This window comes from Argopecten irradians, chromosome 8 (assembly GCF_041381155.1).
Source record: "Argopecten irradians isolate NY chromosome 8, Ai_NY, whole genome shotgun sequence".
NCBI classification, from domain to species: Eukaryota; Metazoa; Mollusca; class Bivalvia; order Pectinida; family Pectinidae; genus Argopecten; species Argopecten irradians.
The window spans coordinates 18,994,546-19,010,143 of record NC_091141.1 but is presented as its reverse complement, the minus strand read 5'-3'; the positions used below and the strand labels follow the sequence as shown (position 1 = coordinate 19,010,143).

Here is a 15,598-nt window from a genome sequence, read left to right as displayed (position 1 = left end):
AGGGTATAATCACCATTAGCCTTATCGCTCTCTCGGCAAATTGGTTTATGCATGATTACCAGTATAAAATGCAATCTTTGTGTTTGGCGGAAGAAGATTATAGAGTTAAGCCCCCTTGCTTTTCTATCCATTTCCGAGATAAATCGAATTCGGAAGGTAAACAATTATATAATTGGTTATTGTGTAGTATACACGGGTCTGTGATTAAATCACCAACTTAACACCTATCTTGCCCTTCCTGAACGCTGACCATGGGACTGGTTAGCTTTATAGTAAGCTAGGCTACTAGTTTCTCTGGGTAGCCATTCATTAATATCAGAATTCTGTTAATATTTCTAAAGCGTATGTTTAAGAGGTATTACCGTTTTATAGGTTTTTTTCTATTTCATTCTTTTTTATCTATTTTAGAATTCGTCATGAGCACTTAATTCTTATCGGGATCAAACGTTTTTGATTGCTTAACTAGGCGATATTTTTCAAGAGTTTGCATACTTCTGAACGGAATATTAATTTTAATGCTAATGTTTTACTATTTAACACTGGTCCATATTTCCGTTCAGCACCTGAGACCAGAATCTAATACGTGTCTATGTTTTTGATGAGACTAACCCTACTTTACACGGCTACCCCAGTAACGGGTCAGGTCGGTCGTCATCAAAGTCCGAGTAGATAAGTAAGCAATATTCTATTACGTCATAAGTCAAAGGCGACGTCATCAATATTGAATGCTTCAGTGGTCGGTCTGCGGAGAAGTACATACACAGACGTATGTTAACTGGTGAAGTGTGAAAATTGGGTAAATGAGTAGTGTAAGGACGTGATAAATAGTTTCTTTGTCCGGTTAATGGGGTGTAGGAAAGTCAGTTCGGGTGACCGATCTCGGACACTGGTCAGTGACTTCAGCGGTTAGATCACTTGTAATGTATATATCGGTGCCGGTTAGGCGTGAAATCTGACGTAGAAAGCGGTCTCCTTGTATAACGGTACATTAACATTCTTGCCAGTCATCATACCTATACAATATTGATGAGATTTGTAAACATAGGTCGTTAATCGGGCGGTATAATGGCGGTCTCCTTAAACACAATATATTTACCTAATTTACACCCACATTCGTACAGAATGAAATGATCAGCAACTTCTGTTTTCATGTTAAAAACAAAACCTTTAGTAAAATAGGCTTGTACATTACACTAGATATATGTCATCAACGGAAGCTAAGCAATTATTAAAGCATTCAAATTAATATTTTGGTTTTTAAACTTGACTATTACAGAATATAAAAATAAAAATAGGTAATATCAACCCTGTAGCACTAATAAATGCTAGGAAATAGCATTCTGTGTGATTACATTGGCCGCGTGTATGGGCCATGAGCCTTACAGCTGTCAATCATTCCTGGGGTTTGCATTAACGTAATGTCCGCCATGTTAAGGAAGAATGAAATAGCATAGAGTAGTAATAATTGTCATACAAAATTCAATTGTTAGATTAGTTGGTAAATCTGGACCGAAATTCTACAAAACGAACGTCCATTTTTATCTTGTGACTCCATAGACAAGCACTCTAAGTATTGTTTTTATCTTTAATTTCCTACAAATTGAAGAACGTGATTTATATCATTCATGCGAGAAAAGTGTTCTGTAGCCCACGCGAACTGCGACGTTAATATTTTTACTCAATTTTATTAGTAATTACATTATCTTCGTAAATGCATTTTGTGAGTGCCAGCGACACTTTTATCAAATGAAACATTATGGCGTTCTTGACATCGTGAGTTCGCGTTTTATTCATAAAAACGAAAACTTATGTTTTCATAACTGCACATGTCATGCATGCTACCACATATACATATACATTGTAAGTACATTTGTATGCGTCTGTAATAACAGACTTTTGAATGACACGGACTCTTTATTGTAGTGATAATTTGTTATTGGTTCCATTATAAAACGATCCACATAACTTTGAAGCGGAGAAAAATAAAATCATCGCAGAATTCTCGAAATCGTTCTGCAAGATTTGTAAAGCACACTGGTGAATTGAAGCATCATTTCGGAAAGGATGACACATCAAAATTAAATTGATAACGCAGACAAATGTTACTTTCAAAAGTGTTGAAATTTTATTGCCTGAAATTTCATTTAGATAATTTAAAACGACATATACCTTAGATTTCACTACTTGGTATTTCCCTATGCTCTCCTTGCAATTTCCGGTGATTTCGATACTACGATATAAATATGTATTGAGTAACTATCTATTCCATACAGCTGTTTTTTTTTACAAATTAAATAAATAAATTTAGACACTGATAAATAAAACGGATAGAGATGTGTCTATTTATGATAGGCGTTGTTATGTGTGTCACGGATTCCAGAAAGCTTGGTTTCTGTGATGACACGCTAAAACAGATAGTGAACATGTACACCCCGAAGTATAACTTTCACCCTAACTTTTGACAGGAGGCGACACGTACATTAGACAAGTGCTGACACTGATTTTAACCGTGAGTAATCTGCCTATAGTAACATTTGGTTAAGTCAGTAACGCCCCGACCAGGTACACCACCTTTTGTTAAGCGCGGGTAATTATACGACAAATACTCCGTTTTCCCACGATGTCGGGCCGTCTGCTCCTACCTGGCGCACTATTTTCACATCTGCTTCAACAAATGTCTCAATTAGATTAATTACGATAACTAAATATTACATAATAACAAACAAATATACAGACTATCCTCATGACTTGTGTTTGATGTTTATATAAAGCTTAGTTGAGTATTGTTCTATTTAAATTGGATTTTGCTTGAGTACTATTTCTTGCGCGCGGAGTGTCACTGGCGGATCACTACTCCGCCTTGGCTATATATCGACTGTCACACGCGGTTTTCTCAAACAAGGTTTTACCTCTGAATTGGATTACACAGCTGTTGGAAGTTACCACAGGACTTACTACTATAATCACGTGTTAAACATTCACTTACACTTTACATACAAAATGAAGGTAACAACACTTATATCTTATTTTGATTTTTTAAAGAGTTAATATTTATGTTTTATTTCTAAAAATAATTTTGATCTTTTAATAGACATTTATAGAAAGTTTGTTTTGAAATTTTTGTTTGTGTAATTTAACAAACAACAATTAATTTGTTCACTCAATTTTATTGAAATAGAATTATCCATACAAGTTGCAGCTCACATTTCAAATTTTACTGTTATTCAATAATAATGTTTATAATTGTCCTGTTCGTCATCGGATTTACATGACAATCATTTTATTGTATATTTTTCATTTTATTCAGATGGTACAGTTTAACAGCATCAAGAAGAACAAACGCTCCTCCACCCAGACCGTTGCTAAGAGACATCTCAAGCTTCATCTGAAGCGTGTGAGAGACCGAGAGTATGCCAGGCTCCGAGATATGGTACCGTCTATCGCCAGCAAAGACAAAGTATCCAAGGTAAAGACTTCTATATAGCTACTCATTATTATAAAATGTTGGAATTTATTACAATGAAAATGTCAAAGCTTTTACAAAGTTAAAGTGTGATAAATAAAACGATTACAATTAAAATTTTACAAAATCGGATAAACTTAGATAATTATTACTGTAGATTAACTTAAAACGAGAGTATCCCGAACAGTGATGCGTTACAAAATTTAGATTTGATTTGGTAGGATGAAAATATAAAATTTTAACCCGATGTAACGACTTGCCAATATAAACGTTACGATATTAACAGTATGACAGTGAACAGACAGTTATTGAAGTGTCATGTGCAGTATTGTTCGACACGTGTTGGAGGTGTCACGCCTCGTGACTTTCTACACCGCTATTGTCAGGACAATTTTCAATAAGTTTCCCTTTATTACAAGTACCGTAACCGGACGGCCGGGTGGCAGGTTTAGGGGCCTATAGATATCAAGCCGGGTGGCAGGGTCAATACAGATCGTGTGGCACGATTAGTGTCATCACTACTGTCACATGTGGCCTGTGTGGCATCTGGCACGATGGTCAACTGGCCATCTGACCAGTCTCGTGTCATTGAGCATATGGCGTAAATAAATAAGGTGACATCTGAAATTTCAATCCAATATTGACTTATACTGAACATCGTTAAATGTCAATTGATAATGTGTATTGTAGCAGGTGCGTGTCACCCATTTAACGTAATAATGTTTCGATAGCATTGATTTTCTGATCAGCGTATCGGATCTGTCATAAGTGACGATAATTATAATTGGTCATTATTTCGGATCGACATGATTTTAAGTCAGATGATTGTTACTGATAATTCTGTGAACTGTACGAGATGATCCTGGGTGGGGCTGGCGTTACAACCATATGGGAGACATCAGCCTCAAAGAGTCGGCATAAGTGGCCATAGGTCAGACTAATATAGGGTATTAACGTTCGAAATATGACATATCGGACATAATACGAGCACGAGACATCTTATTACTGTGCATAAATTATCTACTTTTACCTATGATATCGGCCAGCTGTTTGTAAGGGCTAGCGTATAGAGCTGTCCTATGGTGTATGTGATGAAATTAAACACATGGTCATTCAGTAATTAGTTAGAACAGAGTAATACACCCACTAAACCAGCTGATTGTCGTCTTTCTTGGCCAGGTATGGCGTTTATTGTCCCGTAACACCTGATGGTGGATGTCACCGAGTCCACAAACCTATACACTAAACATACATATATTTTCTCACTTTTCTTAAAACCGAGGTAATTATTTTAGTGTCAGTGTAGATATTTTATGGCGGTGAGGGTACGGATCAGGTGATTTGAGGAGGTTTTAGATTAATATTGTAACACCTGTGACTACACCTGACAGGTACATAACGGGTCGACAATATAATGACGGGTATCCTCAATAATCACAGATTTCCGGTGACTCACCCCCGCTAGATCGCGTCCCAAATACTCGAGGTTAAATAAATATAGGACGATGGGGACCACAGAAAATGTACTCCTCGTCTCTAATATGTTACCGGCTCAATGTCAAGTGAAACCATTAGCTAATTATACATATCTTCATGCATTTCAACAACATAACGAGGTAATAGGTAGACAAGTTAAATAAATGTATATTTACATGACTGAAACATCAGGAGAAAGTTTTAAACTCCGCATATTAAATTGACACAGTTGTATAAACGTGAACAAACTTTGGTTTTCACATGTCAAACATGAGGATTAAATTGTTTTTATTTGTTATTTAGGTGACAGTCATTGAAGAAGCAGTCAAGTATATCGACGAACTCCACAGAGCACTTATAGAGCGCCTTAACAGTAAAGGTAAATGTCTTAGCCGTCCGGGGAGGGGGACAGGTGTGAACACAGGAAATACACAAACTTCGCCCCACTGTAATCACTGGGCTCCAGGAATGTTTCCTTATACCGTTTATTGACGGAGATGTTTAAAGGTTTAAGAAAAATTTCCTTTCCCACGATATTTTGTGTATTCTAAATTTGTCCCGAGAGCGACAGATGGTCCTCATTTGAAAACAGATGGTGCGGGTTATAGGTATGGTGGGATACGTACACAGGTATATGCATGCACGGCGATCTACCTGAGCGATTTGATAGGTAAAAATATCAGGTGTCGTTTTCAGGTGTAGCATGTGACTCATCCCAAGTCGGTTTTAACAGTTACACCGTCCAATACACACAAGGCGAGCTTTTGTTTGGTCGACTTATACAAATGGGCTAAGGGAAATAAAGGCAGAATTGTTTACGTGTATTTAAAGTAAACAAAAAAGTACACTCGGAAAAGATTAATTGAACATATATTACTTTCTAAAATATCCAATTGTCACCTGCCGGTAAAGGTATCTCAGGAATGTTAAATAGCGATGGCAGCTGTTTCGGTATATCATATAAACATCGACTTATCTACATACAGTCTACCTTTGTATCGTGTCACAAAAACATCTGCCGTTATTTAATTAAAAAAACTTTTCATGTTAATTCCTGAATCCCGTGAGAACGGAGAATTTTAATTTATTTTCTATTACGGGACAGTCTATAGGTGTATCCCAATATTTTATAATGAGAATGTCTATGGTATCTTTTTACCTTGAATCTGGTTGTAACGATTTCCATCCTTGTCTTCCATAGGGCTCCAGGATGGCTTGATAAATGAAACGAACGTCAAAGATTTTGTCCACAATATGATGCCACAGACGTTCTTTAAGAACGACGACAGTGCTAGCTGCTTCGAAAAGCAACAAAAAGTCCCATCATTCCTGCTACAACGAAGAGGACCAAAGTCCTATTAGGTACGTTTAAAACATTTAGTTTTACATAACATTCTTGGAAAAAACGGTATATTTCCAAATAGTTTAACAGACATATATCTTGATTCAAAGAAAATGTATCATTTTATAATGTATAGCTATCTTCTATAACAAAAATAATTTCTTTCTTTTCAGAACTCTACAAGCGCCGTCCGACTCTGATGTGATAGACACCATATATCTGTGATATAACAAGCGTATAATCCACCGAGATTTTGTGATATATCCTTACCCCACTTGTGTTCATTCCTTACAACGACAAAAAATCACACCCATCCAGAAATCCGTGGGTGTCTTTACAACGACCATGCAAACCTTGTATGCACCATATTGCAAAAGCCGGAAGGGACATCACCAAATAGAATCAGCATCCTGGAATTCGTCCTATGGTGAAGTCAACCATACATATTTCGTTAAGGAGTCTCACTAACCTTCAATAAGGTGCGTTTGATTTTTGTACTATAATAATAATCGGGAAAACTAGGCAAAATCTGAAGTAATAATGACTCGTTTTAACAATGGTTTCCGAAATATAGTTTGATTCTTCATTTTTTTAACAAAGAAATATGACTGTATACTTAGGTGTCCATTGTCTTTGTTTTTCCAGGTAAACCAATACTTATGTGTCCATTGTCTTTGTTTTTCCAGGTAAACCAATACTTATGTGTCCATTGTCTTTGTTTTTCCAGGTAAACCAATACTTATGTGTCCATTGTCTTTGTTTTTCCAGGTAAACCAATACTTATGTGTCCATTGTCTTTGTTTTTCCAGGTAAACCAATACTTATGTGTCCATTGTCTTTGTTTTTTCCAGGTAAACCAATACTTATGTGTCCATTGTCTTTGTTTTTCCAGGTAAACCAATACTTATGTGTCCATTGTCTTTGTTTTTTCCAGGTAAACCAATACTTATGTGTCCATTGTCTTTGTTTTTTCCAGGTAAACCAATACTTATGTGTCCATTGTCTTTGTTTTTTCCAGGTAAACCAATACTTATGTGTCCATTGTCTTTGTTTTTCCAGGTAAACCAATACTTATGTGTCCATTGTCTTTGTTTTTTCCAGGTAAACCAATACTTATGTGTCCATTGTCTTTGTTTTTCCAGGTAAACCAATACTTATGTGTCCATTGTCTTTGTTTTTCCAGGTAAACCAATACTTATGTGTCCATTGTCTTTGTTTTTCCAGGTAAACCAGCGGGTGGTATGGAGCTGACAAGAGACTGATCAAAGACGTCAGTAGTCGTCTCCAGATTATTCTAAATCATTGAAGGCGGTACATGTGACTAAGTGAATTAACCAATCAAAGTGATCGGGATCGAATTAACCAATCAAAGTGATTGGGGAAGCTCAAAGTCCTACTGGAACTGTAATACAGAACATTTCGCCAGTGTGTCGGATGCACAAGTTGATTTCGATGGACAGTGGGAGAGTAAGAGTACGTTTTTTTGTGTGATGAGATAACTCTGGGTATTATAAATACCAAAGCGTTTTAATGAACTAGTCCCAATGTTGTGTGTTGACCTTGACATAAAATGTCACGTGCTGAACTCTGACCTCCTTTTACTCTGAATAAGCTGATATAAACGAGAAAGGGAGAAAGGAAAGAATGAACAGCATTTCAACTATAGTGCCAAGCGCTTATATTTGTGTACATCATAATGTGTAATATTTATTTGAAATTATCATGAAAAATACAAAAAGTGAAAAAAATATCTACAATAAAAATTATTAAAATTTTAATGAATTATTTGCGTTTTGATTTAGATCACGCATCATTACTTTAAACCTCTTTGGGTGAACCCATGTAATGATGGTAAAGCTGTGTTCAAATAGTCATTAACTCAAAATCATGTGGGTTAATCTTTTATTATGTTCTTTCTTTCAAAACACGTTTTCAAATTGCTGCATGATTTCATACAAATACACCACATTTACTGATCATGTTAAGATTGGAAGCTTAACATGGCGAAAAAAATCCACGGTACTGTGTCATAATGGAGTAAAGTACTGATTGCGCATCCAATAAAGCAAAGTAAAGTATTTTAAATTATGTTTCGTGTCAATTAGACATATACATGTATGTACATGAGAAAACGCCAATTATTATTCAAATGATGAGACTCGCGTATGCTCTGTCGGCGGTTGAGCATCTTTAAAAGAAATACATGCACATACCACTTCAGACACCGTATTAGTTAATTCCGTGAAGACAAGGGTTTAAAATTTAAAAGTTAAACTGAAATAAGTTATAGAGTGAACCTTCCAGCTTCTGATGTTTTGTTTACACAACAATTAAAGTTGCCCGTTGGACAGAAGTCTTTCCTATAATTCTTTTCTTTACATAAAAATAAATCGGAACATATCAAGCGTATGGGCGAGTTCCTTCTATGACATTACATCCGGTCTATTCCATTACATCCGGTCTACTTTCATTACATCCGGCCTACTTCCATTACGATCAGGACGTATTATAACTACAGACCTACTTGTGTTCTATTGCTGTCTGGTTTTTATTCATTTGGAAAAAAAAAACCACCAAACGAACAAAAATCAAAGGATCAATGCTTTTAGGTATATTTTGGACCTCGTACAATAAGTCCATGTTGAGAAGCATGATGCTTATTTTCTTGATTTGTCCCCTCACACAGAATCCATGTCTCACGTCAAGTTCTATTAGATGTTTAATTGGTATTGAACTTAGATATTTGTATCCACCGGATATCTCACAAACCCACTTTACCACAAAAAGATTATATGCTACACCAAAGCGGACTATTTCTAAAAGAACATAGCATGGTGCTTCTCTTTTTTGTAAAGAAATTGAAGAAACACTGACAAATCAGTAAATTAACGGCCATTCTATGTTTAAGACCAATTGATCTGACGTTGTATCACAGCCCTGTTCAGACGCCATACACATAGCATTTATTCTCTAGGATTACACAATGTAACAGAAAGGCTCATCAGTGCATGGACAATTTTAGGTCTGATGAGGTAAACAAAACAACAAAAGCTGAGACAGGTGACATCTTTTTTTTATCCTAATTAAAACGGTTCAAGTAAATATGGATATGCCTTGGTCAGCCAGGTATAGAAAAAAGACAATGTAAGCGATTCATCGTCTATTCTCCCCAACACGTTGGTTGATATGCATGTGCTAATATCACTCCACGATGGTGTCTTTGTCTCGAACTGCGAAAAGATTAAAGTAATCATACGATATGTTTTTTCTGTCATATATAAATAAGCTGGGTATTAAGACTACGATCATTTTGGTTACGTCTCTAATTCCACATTAATAAAGGTATAAAACCTATGATATCTGACCACTGACACACCCTCCGAAGTTTGACCTCCATCAGACCATGGTAACATCTTGGTTTGCTGGGCTCCACACGTTCAGACAGTATATTTCCGCCTACCATCTGTACTGCTACAACTGCTCTCTTCTCACGCACATACACAGGAAGTCCCAGTCGCGCGCATGCCTTGCACGTGAGGTCACGTGCAGGAAGTGAATGAGTACATGTGTCCGCGGCCATTACAGTTTTGAAAAGTTAAAAGATTCACTTGAAGATAATAAAGTTGTAAGAGAACAGCTTTAAATTTGAGGTGTTAATCTTCATTTACAAGTGCGTGATAGAATAAACGGTCTGACTGGCTGTGTTGGGGAAATGCTAGGCCGTGTTATAGGCCTACAATTGTCGCGTGTATATGGCACAGAACAACGGCACGTGATCGACGGCCCACCCGGTTGAAAATACGGACAGGGAAACAACTGCGAAAGTGTTTGATATGGATATAATGACATATTGGTTTGGAATGGTATAAAATGTATCTGTCGTTCAGAAAAACATGGCCTTTTCACAGCTTTGTTACGACCAGGGTAAAACATAGTTTTAGGAAATACAGCAGCGGTTAGCATCAGAGCCTCATCAAACATCTAAGCCAATAATTACGTTAGAAAAACTATTCTGCCCGAAGATAATTCATATTTTATATATTAGTATCTTAATACGTGTACAGTTTATAACTACGTGATATGTAAGTAATGTTACATTGTAATTGTACACATTGGTGCTTCATTATTGCTAGTGTAACATGTCTCTATATATATCGTTTCCTCGTTCAAACCTGATAAGTGTAATGACTTATTACACCACGACCAATTTCGTCTTCTCAACATATTTTGTTTGTTTTAACCTAGTATTGTTGGAAAATGACATCAGTCATTTCCTTTTCTCAACCCCTTTACCCTATTACCTTTCCAAGCCCCAACACTTTGCAGTAGGCGATATTTTAGCTAACTGTAGTACTATCCAATACTGTCACATTGTACATTGTACTTGTTTCCGTAGACCAATAAAATGAGCCGCTTTTACTTTTTGTTAATTGATATGAACATTTTACAATTCATTAAATGAGCCGCTTTTACTTTTTGTTAATTGATATGAACATTTTACAATTCATTAAATAGTTATATCAATAAACAAAATGTAAAAGCGGCCTATTTTTAGAAACAGATGATTTGGTCTATTGTGTTTGTTGTATTGTATCTTCATGAAATAAAATTGTTTTTAAACTAATCGTACAAAATCCTACTGAAATATTGTACTAATCATACTTAACACTTACATACATATGGCGCCTCGTTAATACGATACTCTACCTATGTTACATCATATTAATCGAGCATGACCACATGTATTATAATCAACAACGTTTATTAAACTCTTTTGCACAACATTTGTGTTTTTATCAGAATCTAAATACAAAACTGCAATGATATATTATAAAGACCTTCCTTGTGTGACTAAACATGTCAGGCTCCTATTGAAATATCATACGACGTTTCCTTCTTCCTGATCTAAAACCAGTGAAACAATATTACTAAGTACTCTTCGGGGAAGTTTTCCTTGCAAGTTGAACGTCTTACTAGAGAGAGATAGACAGACTTTATACGAGTGACGTGCCTACTAGGATAAGTCTATATGGCAAAGTAAAACTTTTACCGAAACAAATTCTATATCAAAAATACCACTTAGAAAATATTTGGATATATAGAATACGGTGGAATTCGGAAATCCGAAAATGCTTTAAGGGGAGAATTTTACGGTAGCTTGAAAAAATAGAACTTGAGTCTTACAAAGTGTATCTTACTCGCCTTTCAGAGAAAACCCAAAAAATTATTTTGTTAACTATTTTTGTGTATTATTATTATGAAATAAGCGAGAAGGATGTCTCGTCGTTACAAATCCATCGATAGACAATATGAAAGGTTTTATATCAGGTTGTCATAACGTATTACTTCATGGCATATACATTCTTTTGAGAAAACTTAAGAAATTTATATAATTGTAAACATATTTTCTATATCACATTTTTTGTTATTTAATTTACAATAATAATTTTATACCTTTTGTTATACATTTTCATGTATCTGAGGAAACCAAATAAACTGTTGAAACTGAAACCGCCAGAACACAATAATATGATAACGCTATTAAAAGTATCACTCGTTTTACTTCCACCAGTGCTGAGATTAAATAGCCACTGACCCGCGGAAGGCTTTTCCGAGGCCCAAACGTCGTCTTGTCATGGGGGAAAGTTCTATCAAATATCGAAGGAAAGATATTGTAATGATGGCATGTTAATAGATATTTTGTAAAAAAATCCAATACTAAGGACAGAAATGATAAAACTCGTAGTGTGATATAAGAAATGCTACGAAGCAAAAATTTTCCATATGTTTTGCTAACATGATACTTTATTATTATTATTTCCAAAGCTAATCCTACCAAAGTCTATAAGTATGATTTATTTTTTGGTAATTCCAGTATTTATTCAACATGTGTTTCTGACAAATATATTATATCTAAAAAAACCTTTATTTGTGTTAACATTAGTTGTAAATATTGTCCCGAAAACAAATATGTGTGTTTACATTTCTCCACCTTTTCCTTTCTATCTGTTAGGATATCGCTTTATGATACACGGTTACTTGTGAACCATATTAAATTTACAACTTCCTGTCGTCCGTCTCCTGCGGCAAAAACATAACTCATGCTACTGTAGATTCGCCTCATCTCATTGTGGAGGTGTAATTTATGTAACTCGAGTGATATTTCATCTCTCTTAAACAGCATATTTAAAATTGAAATGAATCCACTGGCATGTTTAAAATGATCGCACGTGTATATAACCGTAACACTTGCACTGGTAGTGACAAAACTATCACATGTCCATCAACTGCGAAAATGATTTCAAAATTAAATAACTACTTTGCCATTTTATATTCTACCGTTTAGCTATAATTGTGATATTTCATATCTACGATTTACTCCAGCACTTACTCATCTCTATAGTTTAAACATGTGTCATTACTATATCTAGTATCTATAGATTGTTTAAAGGTTCCCCTATATCTTACACAGAAGGTTTATAATCGCTTCTGTCGGGCGCGCATTGTGTCACTGGTCTAATTGCATTGATTGGATCCCAACAGCAGAAGAATAAATTCATTTCGTTTGTCGATGTTCATCCATATTGTATCTGTCGTTAAAGCTTGTTAGTTTTAACCACGTGAACATGAAGATGTTCGAAGATATTTATATTATATACACAGGTGCAAAATTTGAGGTATACATTTCGCTAAACACCTCATAATATTTGTCTTTTTCTGTTGACTTAAAGGTCTTATCACGACCTTCATCGCCCAAGGTCGCCAGACAAACGCGATAATAGGCCGACTTACCACATGTCCGCAAACTTCAAAATACAACCATCAAACATCAACATACAAAACTCGACATCCACAGGTAAGCATATTTTAGGTGATAGATTTTTGTTTTTTTGATCAGAATTATAAAATCCTGTTGAAATAAACAAATGTGTAGCGTTATACCTACAGATGTGTCAGTCTGTACTGGCCTAGCGTTATTCGTGTGTTCCTAGTTTTTTCAGTCCTATTTAGGACGGAACAACGGTAAATAATACATATATATTTATCACGCAGAGCGATAGTTCAGCTTCAAACACTGTGACACCTAGTAACACTAGCTTGGCCTTCCTCCTAACGTAAATCACTCATTTATATTGAATCGTATATATTATCCATCAAGAGATTCAAATGAAATTATGTCCATTAACTTAGCGTTGTTGTGATTTTATTGTCTGATTAAACTGAATGAAGCTGACAAATCTATCAGTGTTTGACCTCTGTACACGGGGTCATTGATGGGAGGCAAACGAGGTTCACGAGCATTGTCAACTTTTACATTCATAAACTGTTCAGCAAACCAACTCTGTCTAAAAATCTGGTTCAAGTACACATTCATTTTGACGTGAAAACAATACGGTGTATGTATAAATATATATCATATCACAAAAAAAAAAAATGATTCGTTATAAGTGCACTTTGGTTTGGCAGATACTTTCAACCTGTTACATTAACAGGTTTGTAGTTGTGTGACGTCAGATTGGTAAGTCATAGCGTGCGCACGAGGACATTTAATTCATTCATTGTATGAAATATGATATTTAGTATGTAAAATTACCGTAAACCTCAGCAATGATAACATCTATCTGTTAAACACACATCTTTAGCTAGGTCTCGCACATCAGTATATTGGTACTAGTACTTGATTGCACGGTAAGGATATTTTAAAGATGTTCCACCGCTGACAAATAGTATCTTTTCTCTATCAAAAAAGGAGAATATGATTAAGTATTTTTCTTCAGTTACAAGAGTTACTTACTTTACGCCATTATCATCATGAAAAAGTTTCAGCTTTAAATTTAACTTCAACATAAAAATATTAAAAATAATTAATTGCATCCCGAAAAAATTCCATAGCACTGTGTTCTATATGGATTGAAGTACTGAATGCGCATGTACCAAAAGCAAAATAAGTTATTTTATATTATGTTTTGTGTTAATTAGACATATATGTAAACGATTTAACACCAATTATTGTTCAAATGATGAGTATCGTTGATGATCTGTCGGTGGGGGAGCATCTTTATGAGCAATTGATCCTTTAACCTGAATATTTTAGCTATTGTGTGAAAGCATATGAACTTATATCAATACTCTCTTTTCTGTTGTCTCTGCTGCAAATGTGAACAAATAACGGTATTAGTAAATAAATAGTGTAATTTCATGTTTTATTTATTCTATAAACTTTCTAAGAGCCGCAATGTCAACTTTAAAGCGACAGAGCCACCAGAGAGAAAAGTGTTCTTTATTTTAGATGAACATGAAGTTGTTGGGATCCACAATCTTTCTGTTCCTTCTGTTGGTACAACTACCCGACCTGTACAAACCTCTATACTAGAGAGACAGGGTGATGGACAGAGGGCGTGTCGCAATCTAACAAACATGTGGCCATTGTCTTCGGGAACAAAATCGGTGTGAAAAATACCAAATGTCGCCACAGCAATAGTTTTTACTGGTCAATTGAACAAATAGTATTAAATTATTCTGTTTGTCGTCTGCAGATGGAACCCCGAGCAGACGATACTGAGAGGACAGACGACAGTTGTGGAATAAAAGCACGCGCTGAAGGATGACCGGTGACGGATGGTCCAGTGTCCACTACTCCCAAGGCCACAACCAACAGCTGGGCACTGTCAGCTGTATCAGTGGTCATTTCAAGATGACCTTGACATTTTTTGGCCGGACATCTGTATAAAAAACCCAACGTGACCACTAGATTGATGCGTCTGAGAAATGGGGTCATGGTGTCAGCAGTATACTGACATAATTCACCGCCTTCATTCATTGTCATCGTTTAGTTTTCGTTCATTCATTGTCTCGTTTAGTTTTCGTTCATTCAGTCGTTTTAGTGTTCGTTCATTCATCAATTGAACCCGTCCAATTGTTCCCTGGGAGTCAATGGATCGCCTACTCTGTCAGGTATTAGGATACTTTGAACTAATTCTAGATGTAAATAATCAATACAAAGTAGGCCGAATACAGTAAGAGGTAGCGCGATATAAGACTGAACATGAACTACTTCTTTTTTAAACGCTTCATCAGATAAAACAAGAATTGAGAACTACTTAACGTTACCACGCTTATCTATTACTTAAATGTATGATACTGTTGCCTATCCTTCAGGCTATTTTTTCAAGAAATGGTCTAATGTACGATGTCTAAACATTATGTAGTATCTTCCCTATCATCTAAGTGAATAAATCCAGAATAAAATATCACACGAAAATCTTATAAAAGGTGTATTTACGAATCAATTTACTAAGATGTTTACTAGCTGCCAA

At 35.6% G+C, this 15,598-nt stretch overlaps 1 protein-coding gene across 2 annotated transcripts; it reads left to right on the top strand.

Annotated features, from left to right (window-relative positions):
- Nucleotides 1–2,864: 2,864 nt before the first annotated feature.
- On the top strand, nucleotides 2,865–8,059 carry LOC138329591 (uncharacterized). Of its 2 annotated transcripts, none has more exons than XM_069276677.1 (6): nucleotides 2,865–3,006; nucleotides 3,308–3,466; nucleotides 5,243–5,318; nucleotides 6,141–6,301; nucleotides 6,455–6,760; nucleotides 7,506–8,059. In XM_069276677.1, exons 1-4 carry the CDS (start codon nucleotides 3,001–3,003, stop codon nucleotides 6,299–6,301), a joined length of 402 nt encoding a protein of 133 aa, XP_069132778.1. In that variant the 5' UTR covers nucleotides 2,865–3,000; the 3' UTR covers nucleotides 6,455–6,760; nucleotides 7,506–8,059. The 2 variants fall into 2 exon arrangements, with proteins under 2 accessions (XP_069132778.1, XP_069132779.1); XM_069276678.1 differs by having other exon boundaries at nucleotides 7,465–8,059.
- Nucleotides 8,060–15,598: the final 7,539 nt, after the last annotated feature.